Raw genomic sequence first — 18,434 nt, 5'->3', positions numbered from 1 at the left:
GAATTCCCAGGGGATGTTTCCAAGAATTTAGGCTTCCAGCAAGTCAGCATTGCAGGCACAGAGAGTCCCTAGCCAGGGATGGGGGCCATTTGGCACACACCGCAGCCATGTAAGCCCTCAAATCCTGAGGTCCCGGCCTCCCTAGCACATCATGGACAGGCATGGGTGTTTCTCAGACTGACAGCCGGTACCTTAAAGCCCACAAATGATGCTGTAAAGACGCAAGTGGCCCCTGTCAGGAAAAAGTTTCCCTCTCAGCCTAAATAGTGGTTCTCAAAAACTTGCGTTCAGGTGACCCTTACCCCTACAGTTTCCATTCAGGGGTTCCTCACAGGCTTACATCAGGCAGACCCCATGCTGAGGGTCCCAGGACAACATCTTGAACCACTGAGGCCCCAATTTTATATCTTAGGGAAACAGACAGGCCCAGAGTGGCTCTGACTTGCCACAGCTGTCCACCCTCCACCTCTGGACCCTTGTGAGGCTGCAAGATCAGAGGAGAGTGAGTGGGAGTAAGATGGGGGTGCAGCCTCTGGTACCTCTACTGAGCTGTGGGTGTCTTGGCCCCGTCGAACATCTTCTTCCGGCCCTCCATCCCCGACATGGCCTCCACATTCTTCCTCCAGTCACCCACCTCCACAGGTCGCTCCTGCGGGCAGACACACACCTCAGAGACGATCAGACCTGAGGGTCCTCAGAAACCCCCAAGAACAAGAGAATGAAGTGATAGAAAACCAGCTACTTTTCAGAAACAGGAGTTGAGACACACACCTCTCCACCCACACAGGGTGCTGACTGGTGACCCCAGGGAGGTGTGGGAGTGGGGGGCAGAGATAGAACTGAGGCTCAAGGAGAAAGCCAGTGGGTCCCCCAATCCATGCCCCTGCAGCCCAACTTCACTCCACTTCACCTCCAAGTCAGATGTTATGGCTCAGTACCACCCTAAGACACTTGCCTGACAGGGTACCTCACATACCTCTCAGGACTCCTGGCACCTCTGGGGCCAAGAACCCAGGATTCTTCATCCATGTTTCTCTGATTCCTGAGTGCCTGTCTCCTTGGTCGTCAAACTTGTGAGTATTTTCACTTTATTCCTCTCTCTATCTTTCTGTCTCTCTTTGTGTCCCTATATTTGTGTTCCTAAGACTAGAAGCAGCCCTAGGGCAGCCGACACACCTTCTTTCTCCGGAAACAGAATAATAAGACTTCATCCACTGATCTCTGGGAAGTTCTGAAATGTTCTAACAGGTTGTCTGGCCTATGTTGGAGCTTTAAGGGCCTGCTTCTAGCTGCGTGTGAGGATATTGGGTGAAGGAGAATGGTAGGACCAAGATGAAATGTTCAGAGGAGAAGAGCCCTCACCTTCTCTGTGTCTTCCTTCTTCACAGACTTCAGGTTGGCTCGAAGGTCCATGGACACCTTGTGCTTGGAACCCAGCAGAGCCCGGAGCATGGCGTCAGCCGAGACCCGGACTCGACGCAGGGGTGGGCGCTTGAACTTGCCTCGGAGGTCCAGCACTTTCAGCTTCAGGTCCTTAATCTACAGGAGTGTGGGTGCCAGGGATCACTGGGGTGGGGGCTAGTCAGGGGCACCCCTTTCTGAGGATCTCAGGCTACTGGAGATACAAAACTACACCCCAATCTCTCCAGTCCTCTGGAATAACTGAGATGCATTCTTCATTAGCAAAAATCAAACTTGTTTGAGGGAGGAAGGAAGGAAAGAAGGAAGGGAAAGAGGGACAGAGAGAGGGAGGGAGAGAGGAAAGGAGGGAAGGAAGGAAGGAAGGAAGGAAGGAAGGAAGGAAGGAAGGAAGGAAGGAAGGAAGGAAGGAAGGAAGGAAGGAAGGAAGGAAGGAAGGAAGGAAGGAAGGAAGGAGAAGGGAGGAAGAGAGGAGAGGGAGGAAGAAAGAAGGAAGGGAGGCGAGGAAGGAAGGGAAGGAAAAAATGAGGGAGGGAAGCAAGGAAGAAGGACGGGAGGGAGGAAGGGGAGGGGAAGGAAAAAAGGGATGGAGGGAGAGAGGAAGAGATATGAGAAAGGTAGTCAAGGAGAGAGGGAGGGAGAGAGAGGAAGAGAGGAAGAGGTGGAGTAAGAGAGAGAAGCAAGGGCCCGGAGAGATAGCACAGCGGTGTTTACCTTGCAAGCAGCCAATCCAGGACCAAAGGTGGTTGGTTCGAATCCCAGTGTCTCATATGGTCCCCTGTGCCTGCCAGGAGCTATTTCTTTTTTTTTTTTTTTGGTTTTTGGGCCACACCCGTTTGACGCTCAGGGGTTACTCCTGAGCTATGTGCTCAGAAATCGCCCCCTGGCTTGGGGGGACCATATGGGACGCCGGGGGATCGAACCGCGGTCCGTTCCTTGGTAGCGCTTACAAGGCAGACACCTTATCTCCAGCGCCACCTTCCCGGCCCCGCCAGGAGCTATTTCTAAGCAGACAGCCAGGAGTAACCTCTGAGCACTGCCGGGTGTGCCCCAAAAACCAAAAAAAAACAAACAAACAAACAAACAAACAAAAACTTTGGGGGCCGGACGGTGGCACTAAAGGTAAGGTGCCTGCCTTCCCTGTGCTAGCCTTGGACGGACCACGGTTCGATCCCCCGGTGTCCCATATGGTCTCCCCAAGCCCAGGAGCAACTTTGAGCGCATAGCCAGGAGTAACCCCCTGAGCATTACGGTGTGACCCAAAAACCACAAAAAAAAAAAAAAAAGAGAGAGAGAGAAGCAGGAAGGAGGGAGGGAGGGAGGTCAATGGATAGATCAAGCCCACAGCCATTCCAATCAAGTAAGGAGAAGGGTCACCCCACCCAAGCTCAGGCATAGGGGAGGTCACAACCCTAATGGCATGGAAAAAAGCTGGTCTCCTGCAGCCTCACCCCCTGCTCATAAATAACCTTTCTGGAGACCTAAAGCAACTCTTCCAGTCTCAGACTCAGTCCATCAGAGTGAATAACCCCCAGAATCCTCTGGGGAATTCTGGGAAGGAGAGTGGCTCCATTCCTGATCCCCTCTGTCCCCTTCACCTCTTAAACAAGTGCCTGGATGCCCCCACTGAGCAGAGTCTGGACACAGCTAAGGGCCCTGCATACTTTGGAGGGAGTGTGAGCACTAGAGTGGGGTTCAGAGACCACCAATGTGCCAAGGCCCTCAAATCCAAGTGACCCCATAGTGAAGCAGTTAGTAGCACCCATAGTGTGACCAGCAAAGCTTCTGGGCAGCAGCCATAGAGCAGTGCTTGGTTGCATGGGAGTTCTAGGGGTGGCTCCCCAGAGGCAAAACCAGGACAGAAGAGCAAAGGTGACACTTCCTGTCGATATGGGCAGCCCCTGTCTGCCTATCATGCTAGGACCCATTTCCCTGATACTACAAAAGGAGGGGACCCCAGGGTCATAGTGGCCACACTGAGGCTCATCCCAAGATAAGATGTCCCCCCAGCTGTGACCAACTGGCTCAGGCTCACCTCCCGGGTGTTGTGGAGACATTTTAGCCTCGATGTCATATCTCTCCTCGTCCACCACCTCCACCTGGGCATGCAGTTCCCGGCACAGGTCCTGGAGACAGTGGATCAGAAGGGAGCTGAGACTCAGTCACCCCTAGGCTGCTGGGAGTCCAGTCATCCCACCCAGGGCTCTTGGGACTCTCAGATAACTCTTGCCTTCCCCACTGTCCTTGCTACATTAAAGATATCTCCACTTGGGGGGAGGTGTCCAATGTGGTATTTAGAGTAGCTAGAGGACCCGGGATCATTCCTGGAGATTCAAAGTCACCCAAGATAGATGGTTAAATTTGAGGTTGCAAGGATGTGAGATGCACAAAACTGTGGTACCTAGGAACTTACCAGGGTTGGATGGATACAAGGCAGGTGCTAGACATCTGTACTAGCTTCCAGCCCTAAAGAAGGTGCCTTGGCCCTAATTAATGGAACAAGCATGTAGGGGTCCCAATCCAGCACCACATGTGATCCCCTAACCCCCTCCAGAAGTGATCCTTGAGTGCAGAGCCAGGAGTAAGCTCTGAGCACCATTAAGTGTGGCCCCCGAATAACAAAAAAAAAAAAAATTGTCTTATGATAGAAAACAGTATATGTTAGGGAATTTTGAAAACTGTTTATGGGAACCAAAAAATAAAACTAAAGCTAGTGAGGCCAGAGCAATAGCACAGCAGATAGGGTGTTTTCCCTGCATGCATCCAACCTGGATTCCATTCCCAGCATCCCATATGGTCCCCCGAGCCTGCCAGGATGTAATTTCTGAACACAGAGCCTGGAGTAAACTCCTGAGTGCTGCTGGGTGTGGCCCCCAAAAAACAAAAACAAACAAACAAAAACTAAACTAAAGCTAGAGCAGCCAAGAGTTATTGCCTCCCTGTCCCTTCTCAACCTTTTGTACCAATGGAAACATTTCCAACATGGAAGGACAATGGCCCAGAGCAAGCAGCCCAGGGGTTAAGGCATTCGGGGAGGAAAAACAAAAACCAGAACAAATACCCACCACAATGGGCAAAATGGGTAGGTCTTTGGGGTAATAGAGCATCTTAGTTCACCTCCCCACTCCACACCCTGCTCTGTCAGCCCCACCCCTGTGGAGTGTATACACAGGTATGTGCATGGTGGTGTTTTATACGAGTAGACGTGTAGTATGTATATGGGTGTGTATATGAGTTATGTATATAGGTATGTGGTGTTTGTATGTGGTGTGTATATAGTGTGTGTATATATATGAATGTGTGTATGAGTGTGGGTTATGGGTGTGTGGTGTGTATATGAGGGTGTTAAATGTTACTGTATAAGGAAAGAGCCACTTGTACTTGCAGCTCTAAGAGCCTATTAGTCCCAGTTCCTGCCACCAGCTCCCTGGGATCCCCTCAGCAAACCATCAGTCAAGCCTGAACTCCTCACCTTCACTTCTCCACCCCCTTGCCTCTAGCCCATGACCCTACCCCATGCTTAGCCCCCCCCCCCCTCCCCCCCGCCAGCCGGGCTCACCTGCAGGGCACTAAGAGACAGGCCTCGGGTCTGCAGTGTAGGGATGCGCTCTGCCAGGTAGCGGGCCTTCTCCGCTTCACGCTCCTCATGTTCTTGCTCCCAGCATTCTTTGGCCTTGGCCAGCATAAGGCTCTGGAAAGGGCAGGGGGATGATTGAGCCCCAGCTCCCAAGGTATCTCTGAGCTCTAGGGGCCCAGGACTCTCTTACAGGGGGATCTCCAGGTCAGGCAATGCTGGGGCATAACTGAACTGGTCAGCTGCTAAGAGTAGACATGGGCTCTAGCCACAGAGGGTGAGGGGAAGAAAATTCTACTGACTGCACACCTTGTTTATCTGGGTCCTTGGCTCCAGTGAGAAACTTCCAAGACCCAGCTCCCACCTGGCACTGTCAGTTGCCTTCTTGCAGTAACTCAAGGCTCCCCCCAACTGACCACCTGGTTCCAGGTGATGACCAGGCTCCCTCTGCCTTCTCAATGACTTCTCTCTGCTTTACCTTCCTCTTAACCATCCTCACCCCCCCAGAATCTGTCCTGCAACCCTCTGCCTCCCTCTGGACATCTCCCAGAGCCAGTAGACACCCTCACCTTCAGCATGAGTTTGCGGGAGGCTGTGATCTTGGATTTTCTCTGTGGGTGAGAAAGGGGAGAGAAGGGTTGATACAGTGTCCACAAGAGAAAATCTGGTCCCAACCAGGATTTGCACCAAACAATCCTTAGATGCCTTAAAAGCTCATCTTTGCAATGTGAGACCCAGAGAATGCTGTAGTCAATGACCTTGACCTTGGAATTCAAACCCTTGCAAGGCTGATAGAAACCTATGAGGTACTGCATGATGTCAAAGTTCTCTGCGGGCATTCTTGCATGAGAAGGACCTGAGATCACATTACTTAGAATTACCCCAGGCAGAATGAGATCATGAATGTCTACTGCTTTTGAAAGTGTGGACAGATGAATGTCTGATCACTCTGCCCTTGAGGATTTGACATGCCAAGAAATGTCAACTTTCCTAAATAAAAAAAACATATATTTGGGGGCACTGAAACTTAAGGTTAATACTATCCTTATAAATCCTTCTGAATATTTTGGGGGTGCAAACCCAGTGATGCTCAGGGTTTACTCCTGAAATCACTCAGAAATCACTCCTGGCTTGGGGGATCATATGGGATGCCAGGGGATCAAACCACGGTCTTTCCTAGGTCAGTGTACAAGGCAAACACCTTACTGCTGTGCCACCACTTCCTCCTTTTTTTAATCCTTATGAATTAAAAACAATAACCAACCCCCCCCTTTTTTTTTTGCATTCTAATGGCCCTGGTTCCATCCCTGGCACCACAGATAGTCCTCAGGGCACCCAGGGATCTTCTTGCCCAGGTATGTTCTGTTGGGATTGTCAGGTCACCCCAGCATATGAGCCCTACTCAGCCAGAGCTCTCCCTGCCTGGCTCCAGCCAAGGCACAACCCCTCTTCAGCACTGTATCCTGGGGAGCACAGCTCTCTGCTGGTCTGGTGTGTAAAGTCCCTAGGGCTCAGCTTTGGAGGTGCTCACATGGAGGAAAATGGACACAGAGCTTTGAACTTGGCTGCTGGCAGGGTATTTCTAGCTCTGTGCTCAGGAATGCCCCCAGGCTGTGCAGCGCTAAAGATGGAACCTTTGCACACATTGCAAAACAGGCACCTTTACCCACGTAACTACCTTTCTGGCAAAAAGTGGATTTTCTTTCTTTTTTTTTTGGATGGTGGAGAATGGTGGGGAAGAACACCTAGTGAGGCTCAGGACTTATTCCTGTCTCTATGCTCAGGGATCACTTCTAGCCAGGCACAGAGAACTACTATTATGGTGACAGAGATAAAATCTGGGTCTGCTGTATGGCAAATGCCATTCCAGCTGTACTATCTCGCTGATAGAACATGGAACTCTACACTGACATTCCAAGACAGGTCAGATTTTCTTGTCTTTTCTTCAACAGAGGTCTGGGTTTAGTTGCCTTTGTGATCAGAGATTGCAGGGGTAAATGGCCCCTTCTCATAATCATGCTCCCTTGTGACTCTCATCCTGGGATGTCTCTTTGGCAAATATCTCATTGCAGCATCATTCACCCACACTAGGTTAGCACATTGGTTCCTCAATCAGTGACAACTCAATTTAAAATGAAACTCAGGGAATAGTACAGTGGATGGATACTTTCCTTGCATGTGAACAACCCTGGTTCAACCCTGAACCCTTCCAGGAATAATCCTTGAACACAGAGCTAGAAATAATCCCTAAGCACTGGCAGGCATATACCCTTCAAAATAAACAAACTTTTAAAATGAAATGAACTTTGACAACACTTAAAGATCTGCAGAGCTCTTGACAATGCCAAGCTTGATTCTCATTGAGATTCTCTGAGCCAGAGGTAAGTTCCCACTGTCTGTGTTATAAATTCCAATCTCTGAGTCCTTTGTTCTGGATAGCGTGGGCCCATCTCCATTGAACCTAGGTCCAAGACATGAGGTGGAGATGTCTAAGGACAGTTATTTGGTCCGCCTGTCATCTGGCCAGTGAGTCACCCACTGGAGGGTTCCTTTCAAATTACATCCCACAAGATGGTACTCAGAGCTGGGGGAGAGGAGAAATAGAACTTGTTTGGCATCCAGGGTGGGAGCAGAAATACACCCAGGCTGATCCAGGGTTTGAGTACCAGGGTTCCAGCTGGCTAGAGCATCCAAGTCCTTTGGTGTTTGACCACCTAGGAATTTCTCAGCCATGGGGCAACATCCTCCCCAGCCTCAACCTGGGTTCTCTCCTGTCCTCAATGCCCGCCCTCCACTAATGTGAACATCACCAGAATAGAAACACACACACACACAATATCACTCACCTCACTTCAGCAGCAGCAGCAGGAAGGACAGGGTGTGGGGGAGAGAGAATACAGTGAGTATAAACAAAGATCCCATATATAATCTCTGCAAATGCAGGCCAGGGGCAAGCTTGGGGAAGTGGGTGCTATTGTACCCAAGAAAGAAATATGGCAACAGGGAAGAGGACCAGCTCAGAGGGCCCAGGAAGATGGAAGGAAAGTTCAGAGACCTTCAGATACCAGGAGTTTCACTGGAAGAAAATGGTCACTTGGAGAAGAGTGGAGTGAAGGTCCAGCTTTCATTCCAACTCTGGGTTAATCCCCAAGCTCTGAGCTATGCCCACCACCAGGAGGATGTGAGATGAGGCCTGGAAAATCTGCTTATCTGACAGAGGAGCCAGCCAAAGCACTCCCCAGGTCCTGAGCACAGGTTATGCTGGGGACCCAGTGCTTATCTATGGTTTGGTCTCTTGGGAGCAGCTTTAGAGGTGAACAGATAGTGCTTCAACTATGAAGCTGGAATGTGAAGCCAAGGGGCTGGGTTCCTGGAGACCTAGACAGGAAGGGACTACTCACACTTCCGGCATGATGGCAGAGGGGCAACACCTGGAGGCACAAAGAGAGCAGTGGTGAGAGAGAAAACTTCCTTCCTCCCTCCCTCTCTTCCTTCCTTCCTTCCTTCCTCCCTTCCTTCCCTCCTTCCTTTCCTCTATTTTTTGGTTACCCCCTTTGGTGTTCAGGACTTACTCCTGGCTCTGCACTCAGGAATGGTTCCTGGAAGGTTCAGGAAATCCAATTTGGTGCCAGGGGTTGAACCTGGGCAGCTATACAGCAAGGCAAGTACCTTATCAGCTATACCTTTTCTCTGATCCAATAATAAGAGAACTTTATACCTGCTGCCCCTCCACCTACCCATTCTGTCTGGCCAGGCAGAGACTGTGTTAATGCCAGCTGGAAGAGTTGTCACCCAATCACTGAGCCCAACTAGAGAGATAAGAGCTCATTCTCTTAGTCTTTGTTTTCTGTTCAGTCAATCATTCAAGTTGGAAGGCAAAGAGCAAAGAGAACCAAAAGTGGTTCTTCACTATGGATGAGACTCAACCCACAGCTCAGTCCTGGGCCTGTCCTTGCTGAAAGGCTCTTAAGACAAAGACTATGGTTGCAACAGAGCCTCCTGCACCCCACAAAACCTAAAGGAGGTACTCAATGGCCCACCTGGGAAGAATTTTCCAGGCCTTGTAGGGGCAAACAGAAACCCAGAAAATAGGACTGGGGAGTGATATTGCGACTCAGTCATCCGGGGCTAAATCACCTTTGGCTAAGGTAGTCTCAGAGAAAGATCTGTAAGATAATGGTTCATGAAAGAGAGAAAGCAGGTACAGTCATGGGTGCCTTGACATCCCTGTGGGCTATAACTGCGCAGGTGAGGAGACTGTTCATAGATGGTTTAGGGAAAACCAGTGAGTCGGCCCTGCCTGAAGTAACTTAGGATGGGGTGGCAAAGCAAACCCCATTTCAACTAGAATCTTTTCCCTGCCCAGTTTTCCTCTCTGTAAAACTAGGGGTTGCTTTCATTTCATAGCTAGCTCTTGGACTCCTTATTCAAACTAAATTTTCCTTGGGAGTAAAATCAACTCTACTAGTACAGGAGCTTTGTCTGTAGGCAAAGGGGTGATCACCAGAACTCTGGGTTAACAGGTCACAGCTGGGAGCCCCTTTAGCAGCTCATACACATAGTGACCCTGGCCCAGGAGGGAGACCTGAGAGCAGAAGGTTCCAAAGCTGAGGTGACTCATGGTCCCAACCATGGCAGAATTCCTGGGGTGGGGGAACTGGGCTCAGAGGATGGAGCGGGATTATTGTGCTGGGACTGGCAGCAACAGCAGCTCCTAAACTGATTCTAGAGTAAGAAGGGGTGGCAGCATGGAGTGGAGAGATAGACTCTGGTTCAGAGCCTGCTTTGGGATGGGGTGGGCAAATCTGATGGATGCTGGTGAAGGAGGATCAAAACTCTGTCTCCTTGCCTCATTCTGACTCCCTTGCACCTGTGAGTAACCCTTCCACTCCAGAGACACCCCCTGATCGCTCCCTCAGAAAGCCTCCCCCTTTGCCTCTACCTTCAGTGGAAAGGGAGGCATAGGGTGAGGGGCAGGAGTGTAACCCCAGAATCTCAGCTGTCCTTGGGGCACAGAGGGGAAGGTAAGGGATGGACCACACATTCCTGGGATGTTTGGCTGAAATTAGACGTTCTTAGCCAGCTGTTCGTTTTAGGGGAGCTCTTACCCAGAGACACCCAGGAATTCTATAACAAAACAGGAGCTACCCAAGAATCAGCAAACCCTGTCTATGAGCCTCAGCTGGCCAGGAGCGGACCTCACCCTCCATGGGCATTCAGCCCCGTTCGTGCATCCCCACCAGCTCAGGGCCCACCTGCCCAGGCTTGTCTAGGCCTCCTGCCAAGCTCAAGACCTATCCCTCTGACAAATGCCAGACCAAGGGGTCTCCAGTCTGTGCTGTGATACCCGCCAACCAGGACAGGACCCCTTGACAGGTCCCGGGAAGGCGAGCTGGGGCTGATAAGGGTGGATGAGATAGCAACAGTGCATGTGAGTCTGAGGGAGGAGGGATGGCATTCCTTCCCCAAATGCAGCTAGATAATTAGCAACTGGGGATTCAAGCTGACCTTCCCTTCCCTGCACCCCTGAGGAACAGATGAAACCAAATAGACCATGAGATTATGTGTCTGTGTGTCTAAGTAATATGTGTGTGAGAGAGGGAGAAAGAGACTGGGGAGAGGAGGAGGGAGGAAGGGAGAGAGAGAAAATGTATGTGAAAGAAAAAGAATGTGTGTGTGTGAGAGGGGGGAGAGGGGGAGAGAGAGAGAGAGAGAGAGAGAGAGAGAGAGAGAGAGAGAGAGAGAGAGAGAGAGAGAGAGAGAGAGAGAAAACAAGGATCTCGCTGCATATCTAATAATTAGGCACAAACACATTTATTTTTTCTGAAAGGAGGGCCACACCTGGCTGTTCTCGGAGCTTATTCCTGGCCTTGTACTCAAGAATCACTCTTGGCAGGGCTTGGGGTACCATAAGGGGTACCAGGGATTAAATCCAAGTTACCTGCTGTACTACTGCTCCAGCTTAGGGATACAAATTTCTAATTAAGCTCCATCCCTGACTATGGACTCCAGTTCAAGGACATCCCAGATGCCCTACAGCACCCAGAACAGGAAAGCCCTAGTCTCAGAACTGTCAAGGCTTAACCCCAAACCTAACACAGATCCTGCATTCCCCTGGTGCAGACCACACCAGCTCCAGTTTGAGCCTGCTGAGTGGCTTTTACGTCTGTGTTCAGATTCCTGTGCCCAGTTCCAAATGTCAGCATCAGCCCCCTCCCTACCAACCACAGCTAGGCATGTCCTACTGCACAAATGGGGACGTGGGGGCCAAGTGCTTCCCCACGGAGGGGTAAGAGGCTCAGTAGGGCTCAGGGGTCTCTCTCCCTTATTCGGCTTCTTTGTGGCAGCCTAGTGCTGTGGGCCACCCTGTCCCCAAGATGCCCTTTCCTGGGACCCATTTTTTCCAGTGGGCAAACCTAAACTTCAGGTTCTGCCCATGGCTTCGTGAGAGCAGAGCTCTGCTCTCAAACCCCAACCTGGCTCAGCCTAGCCATACCCCATCTCCAAGTCTTTGGGAGCCAGGAGAGATGCCTTTTGTGGGACAAAGCATCTGGGGTCCCTAGCAGTGGGCACCCAACAAAGCCAATAGCCAAGCCAGCCTCCTTACTGCTCCTAAACCCCAGCCACAGATCCCCAGTGGGGGCTGTAGACACTTACCTCGTCTGGTCCTGAGAGCTGCTTCTGTCTGAGTTGACTGAGAGGGACTGTGGAGGGAAGAGAGGAGAAGCCTACAGCAACTGGCCAGTAAAAATAGCTCCAGCCCTCTGCCCCTCCTGCATCTCCTCTGCTCCCACCCACAGGGCATGTGCACACACACACACACACACACACACACACACACACACACACTATTCCCTTCCAGGACACACACATACACACTGCATATATCACTTCTCAGATGTCAACACACCCATCACACACAATTATTACACTTACCACCCATTTCTCATAGAGTGGGCACACACATGTTCACACACACCCATCATATACCACATATGATTCTCAAAAGAAGCAAACACACACCAGACACAATCACAGTAAACCTATCACACTTCTCCGAGTACCCATAGCCTCTCACAGAGAGGGACATGTATGTACAGACACACACACAGGGATCCCACAATCATCACTCACCTCCCAGAGTACACACACCACACTCCTGTCAGACACTCCCAGGTACATGTATGAAGTGTGAATGGCCCACGGGGCACCGTCCAGTAAAGAACATGAGCCAAGACTGAGCTATAGCCTCGACCACTCCTGGTGGCCCTGGAGCCCTGAGAGGGCCAGAGAGCTCAAAGAAGGCCTGAGTGGAACCACAGGTGACTGAGTGCTGCAGGCATGGGACAGGGACTGTGGCATCAGTGGGGGTAGCACAGCCCGTGCTCCTTCAGTTTGAAAAGTGAAGCTCAGGGGCCGAAGAGATAGCATGGAAGTAAGGCATTTGCCTTTCATGCAGGAGGTCAGTGGTTCAAATCCTGGCATCCCATACAGTCCCCTGTGCCTGCCAGGAGCGATTTCTGAGCCTGGAGCCAGGAGTAACCCCTGAGTGCTGCAAGATGTGACCCAAAAAAAAAAAAAAAAGGAAAAGTGAAGCTCAACTTTGCACCATCTGGAACCTTCCATGGCTCTGGGGCCTCATCTCTGCCTGGTGAGCAAAATGACACCACAAAAGGGCAAGTGGGTACCAGGAGTATTCCTGGGACAGAGTCCTCCAGGTGGGGAGTTAGGGAGCCAGACTTCCCAGGTCCCAGGGCATCCCACATCCACACCCAAACCAGGAGCTGCTGTGTTCACCTCCCCTCTGCCCTTTGTCTCTAGCCAGATGCAGTGGAGGAGTCCGTGCCTGGTGCCTCGGGGCCGCACCTGTCCAGGGTATTTTTAGGCTGTGGGTGGCTGAACACCTAATACCCGCTGCAGTCAGAGAAAGACAATGCTGCTGGGCTAAGCCGGCATGATTACCGGCCTCAGACATGGGGACAGCCAGGCCATGACTGGCAGCTTCTCGCCCCTGAGGGCTGCCACAGAAAGACTTGCCAGCAGTTGGAGGTGAGGGGACACAGGGATGCCCTTAAATGGGGAAGAAACAAGTGAATGGGTGTCCTTAGGAGTCCCCATGGTGCCACAAAAGGGCTGATCTGTGGGGCCATCAGATGAGGCTTGCTCTCTGCCAGGTCACCTCAGGAGTCCCAAGGAGAAGGATCAGGATGGGCTACGGTGGGGGCTGGAAGCTGAGGATGCTATGTCAGGGCTGGCCAGGAAGCAAGAACCAACACCAGTTGAGTAACCCTGGGCAGCAACAGGGAACAGGGCAGGGACCCAAGTGAGTAGACCAACCACCATTGACTGCATGGACTTGTGATTGAAGCAATCACTTTCTCTATTTCTATTTCATTTGGGGTTAGATCATGGGCCACACTCAGTGGTGTTCAAAGCCTTCTCCTGCCTCTGCTCAGGGATCACTTCTAGTGGGGCTCAGGTGACACACATGGGTGCTCAAACTACAACCTGCAGGCCACATGCAGCCCACTAAGGACATTTATCCAACCTGCCAGATGTTTTTGCTACCTCTGCCTGTTCTGCTGACTTGCCCTTGGCCCCTAGTGCGTGCCCATGTGTGGGATGTGCATTCCTTCATTCTCTGTCTCTTGACTCCTCCTCTCAGTCTTGGGCAGGGGTCCTCAAACTATGGCCTTTGGGCCACTATTGTTCATAATTTTTTAAGCTATAGTCCAGCACTCCAATGGTCTGAGAGATAGTTAACTGATTCCTGTTTAAAAAGTTTAAGGACGGGCCCGGAGAGATAGTACAGTGGCGTTTGCCTTGCAAGCAGCCGATCCAGGACCAAAGGTGGTTGGTTCGAATCCCGGTGTCCCATATGGTCCCCCGTGCCTGCCAGGAGCTATTTCTGAGCAGACAGCCAGGAGTAACCCCTGAGCACCGCCGGGTGTGGCCCAAAAAACAAAACAAAACAAAAAAAAAGTTTAAGGACCCCTGCTCTATAGGATTCTGGGAATCAAACCCGTGTGCAAGCTTGGTCATGTGCATGGAAGGACCCTACCCATTGTGTTATGGCTCCAGCCCCACAATCACTTTCTTACAAGACCTTACTCTAACCCCTTCCTCCAAATGAACTGTGCTGAAATTACTCTGCTTTGAGGAAGAGCAGACAGAAAGAATTGATTAAAGCTGGGGTAATAGGGGCTGGAGCAATAGGACAGCAGCAAGGTGTTTACCTTGCACACAGCCAACACAGGATGGACCCCGATTCGATTCCCAGCATCTCACATGCCCCCCCCCAGCCTGCCAGGAGTGACTTTTGAGCACAAAGCCAGGAGTAACTCCTGAGCACCACAAGGTGTGACCAAAAACAACCACCACAACAAGGTGAGATAATAAATAGTACATCAGGGAGAAGGGTACTTGCCTTGTATATGGTCAACCTGAGTTCAATCCCCACCATCCCATATGGTCCCCCAATTCCTCCAGGAGAGATCCCTGAGCATAGAGCTATGAGTTAGCCCTGAGCACCACTGGGTGTTGGCCCAAAAACCAACAATAAAGAAAAAATAGACTTCCATGCAGATGTACAGAGGAGGCTCAAACCACCATGAGGACAAAGAAGAAAAGTCAGAATCAAACTTAGCCAGATGTGGTGAGTGTGGCTCAGGCCTAGAGGTCCTGACCCTGTGTGATGTCTCTCACCTGGGGTGGATCTCCTTCCTCCCAGAGCCCCATGTTTAGCTCCACACTACATAACCCTGGTGTTCTGCATCCAGCTCTGTGTCCTCAGTCCCACACCGCAAGAGCAAGGAGATGACACTTGGCCCCATTTGGCTCTAGAAGGCTCTCACAGTGGCCCCTGCACTTCCTCTAAGTAGCCAAGAGACTTTGCAAGTGTGATAAAATCAAGGCAGGAGGAGATCCTGGGTTCTCCAAGGCCCGGTCTCACCCGAGGGCCCTCAGGTCCTAAGACAGTAAATGTGGGAGATGTGAGTAGGGCTAATGGGGCCGAACTCAGGCAACCTTGAAGACAGAATGGGTCTGTGAGGTCCACTAGCAGGAAGAGACTCCCTCAGAGTTTTTTGTTGTGGTTGTTGTTGTTGTTGGTTTTGTTTCCTTTTTAAAATGTTTTTTAATTCAGAGGCTGGAATGACAGCAAGTAGAGCATTTGCCTTGCATGTGGTCAGCCCTGTTTCAATCCCCAGCATCCCATATGGTACCCCAAGCCTGCCAGGAGTGACTTCTGAGTGCAAAGCCAGGAATCAATGCTTCCAGGTGTGGCCCCCCAAATTTTTTTTTATTTATTTTTTTTAATTTTATTTTATTTAAACATCATGGTTGAAAAAAACTGTTTATAATACATTTGCTTCTGATATTTCATTTTCTAACATCAATCCCACCACCAGTGCAACATTCTTTCTACCACTATTCCCAGTTTTCCACCCACTCCAAGTCTGCCTCCTTGTTAGCTAAAAAAATGATTTACTTTATATTGCTTGTTACAACTAAATGGTAATGGAATTATAAAAAAAATTCAGTAAAAGATAATTTGTGAGCATTGGAATGAAAGTACAGTGAGTAGAGCACTTACCTTGCATGCAGCCAACCCAGGTTTGATCTCTGACATCCCATGTGATTTCTGAGTGCAAAACCAGGAGTAACCTTTAAGCACCACTGGGTGTGACCCAAAAGGCAATAGTAATAACAATAATAATAATTTGTGAAAATAGTTGTATCTCACATGGGGTGATTAAGTAATTGTTTGAAGGTTATCAAAGTAGTTTGTTAATTGTACATTCTATATTATTGATTTTACTTGTTGAGCTTAGGTGATTTCTATGCTCTTTTCCCATCTAATTTGGTAGTTTCGATGCCACCTTCCCATCTAATTTCCCATCTAACTGGAATGTCAGCAACTGAGAAATTTGTGTCACTCCAGAAATTTCAGCATCTGTAGAGCTGGGCTGAGCTGACAGAGTGGCAGCTGTGGGATGCGGCTACAGCTGACAGGGCTTTAGAAAATACAGGGAGAGCTGCCTGCCCCCACTCCAGGAGGACCCCAGAGTTTTCAGCTCCAAAACTGGCCTTATCTGGTGTTTTTGTCGGTTTTTGTGTCTCTGCAGAGATGAGTCTTGAAGCAGTGACATTGGCTTGGCAGCAATTGTGGAGTGTTGGTGAGGTTCCAGGGATTCAAGGCAGGGATAGGCCCACCTTTCCCAAAGGCACCCCAGAGCCCCAAATAGATTTTTCCTGGGAAGGAGGCTGGCAACCATATGCACCCTCTGGGGCCTCTAAGTGCCTCTGGGAATCAAGAGTGGTGGGAAAAAACATGGCCACCCACCTTGATGGGCCCCAACTTCAGGAACCAGGGCTTCACATACATGGGGTTGGTCAAGAAATCAAGGGGTGGGCACCGAGAGTGGTGTCCTGGGGCATCAATTCCTCTCAAACCCCTGGCCAGGAGCCAATCTTACAGAGCCATCACTCCCTGGTAACAAAGGGTGTCACATAGCAATGAGAGTGCTCCAGCCATGTGGCCATGGAAAAACCCAGACAGGTGGGGCCACACCCAGCAGTGCTCAGGGGCTACTTCTCGCTCAGTACTTAGGAGTCACTCCTGGTGGTGCAGGAGATCAAACCTCAGGCTCCTGCACAAAAAGTCTGTACTCTAGCCCATAGGGTGATCCCTCTGGTCCCTAGTACAATGTGGCCCAAACTATCCCACCTTTGAACCCACTCACCCCCAGAATAGCAAACCAGCTTAGTCCTCACAGTGGCAGCCCCAGGCAGCTTGTATATGAACTAGGTAGGGCGTGGCACCCCCTGCTGGTAGATCCTCCTAACTTGGTTTCTGAGGCTGAGCTGGCATTACCCAGTGCCCTCTTCTCTCTTGCCCAGTGTTTTATCTCCAGAGCAGCCATCACTGCCCAAACAGTCCTCTCCTAATCCTATGAGCTCCCATCAAATTCTGCACAGCTGCTTATCCTCTGGAATTCCATTTCGTGCAAAATGCTGCCACTGGGGGCTGGAATGACAACATGATGTGCAGAGCACTTGCCCAACATGCAGCCAATCCAGGTTCAATCCTTGGTGCCACATACAGTCTCCTGAACCCACCAGGAATGACCCCTGAGTGTTATCGCTGGTGAGGTCACTCGGTTCTTGCCTTGCAGCAGTCAGGGTTGGAAGGGAGGGACTGGAGAGCAAAAGACTAGAGAGCAAATTTAGAAACGACTTTATTTAGGGAAGGAAAGGAAGGCAGAAGCCCCAGGTATTGAAGAATCCTCCTAAAGCAGGATTCCAGAGAAAGGCAGAATTCATTCCTAAAGATGGATGGGTGATTGTTTCTTTATTATGTTCCTAGAATGTGGACCATTCAAACAGACAACTGAGATGATTTTCTCTGTCCAGATATAGCAGGGCCCAGGCTATCTGGGTTATCAGGACCACCTAGGTCATCCTTGAGCCCTTTTATCACAGAGGTTTCTTCCTTCCTTTCAGTTATTTTCTTCTTCCTTCTACCCTTCCTTTTCTTTTTTTTTTTCTTTCTTTTTTTTGCTTTTTGTTTGTTTATTTTTTGGGCACACCCAGTAGTACTCAGGGGTTACTCCTGACTCTGTACTTAGGAATTAATACTGGCTGTGTTCAGGGGACCATATAGGATGCTGGGAATTAACCCAGCTTGCAAGGCAAACACCCTCCCATATGTGCTATCTCTCCAGTCTCAGATGATTCCCTTTCTTCAGAGCCATATCCCCAACCTTGCCCTTTCTGTTCTCTTTGTCCTTATTATGAGCACAGAGCCAAGAGTAAGCCCAGAGCACTGCTGGATGAGACAAAAAATGAAAAAGCTGACACGCAATGTTTCCCCTTGGGTAAAGATCAAATCCTTTTTATTGAAACTTAGAAAGATGTGAGGAAAAAAGAGGAAACATGGGCTTTTTTAAAGTGGAAGACATGAAACATGGAGACAAGCAAGCAATCTGCATGTTTAGGGAGGACTCAGGCTAGGAAAGCAAGGCTGGCACTTTTGTGTAGCCACTTTATCTGACTTCTGGCCTCCCAGCTCTGCATGAATTCCCCTCTCCAGCACCCAGCTCAGATCTCGGTTCACAGCCATCTCTGAACCTCCTCATCCTCATTCATAAACTGGCTAGATGGTGCACAATGATGATGCACAAGCCTAGATCCTATAGGGACTCCCCCTCCTCGAGATAGACCCAGGCCCTTCCGTTAGCCTCCTCCAAGCCCAAAGAGAGTCTGAGGTACCTACTTCAACCAGAAGCCATGTCTAAGGAACAGTCCATCTGGAACATTTCCTCTCTGGCATCCCATATGGTCCTCCAAGCCTACCAGGAGAAATTTCTGAGTGCAGAGCCAGGAGTAACCCCTGAGCTCTGCTGGGTGTAGCCCCACAATAAAGAAATAAATGTTTTAA

At 50.2% G+C, this 18,434-nt stretch overlaps 1 protein-coding gene across 1 annotated transcript; it reads right to left on the bottom strand.

Moving 5' to 3' along the window:
- Positions 1 to 541: 541 nt before the first annotated feature.
- On the bottom strand, positions 542 to 8,405 carry TNNI1 (troponin I1, slow skeletal type). Its single transcript, XM_049770691.1, is given in 7 exon segments — positions 542 to 649; positions 1,363 to 1,539; positions 3,455 to 3,478; positions 3,480 to 3,545; positions 4,979 to 5,110; positions 5,563 to 5,604; positions 8,391 to 8,405. Coding segments are annotated over 7 exon segments (564 nt in total).
- Positions 8,406 to 18,434: the final 10,029 nt, after the last annotated feature.

The sequence above is a fragment of the Suncus etruscus genome, chromosome 3 (assembly GCF_024139225.1).
Source record: "Suncus etruscus isolate mSunEtr1 chromosome 3, mSunEtr1.pri.cur, whole genome shotgun sequence".
NCBI classification, from domain to species: Eukaryota; Metazoa; Chordata; class Mammalia; order Eulipotyphla; family Soricidae; genus Suncus; species Suncus etruscus.
This window is presented reverse-complemented; position numbering and strand designations above follow the sequence as displayed.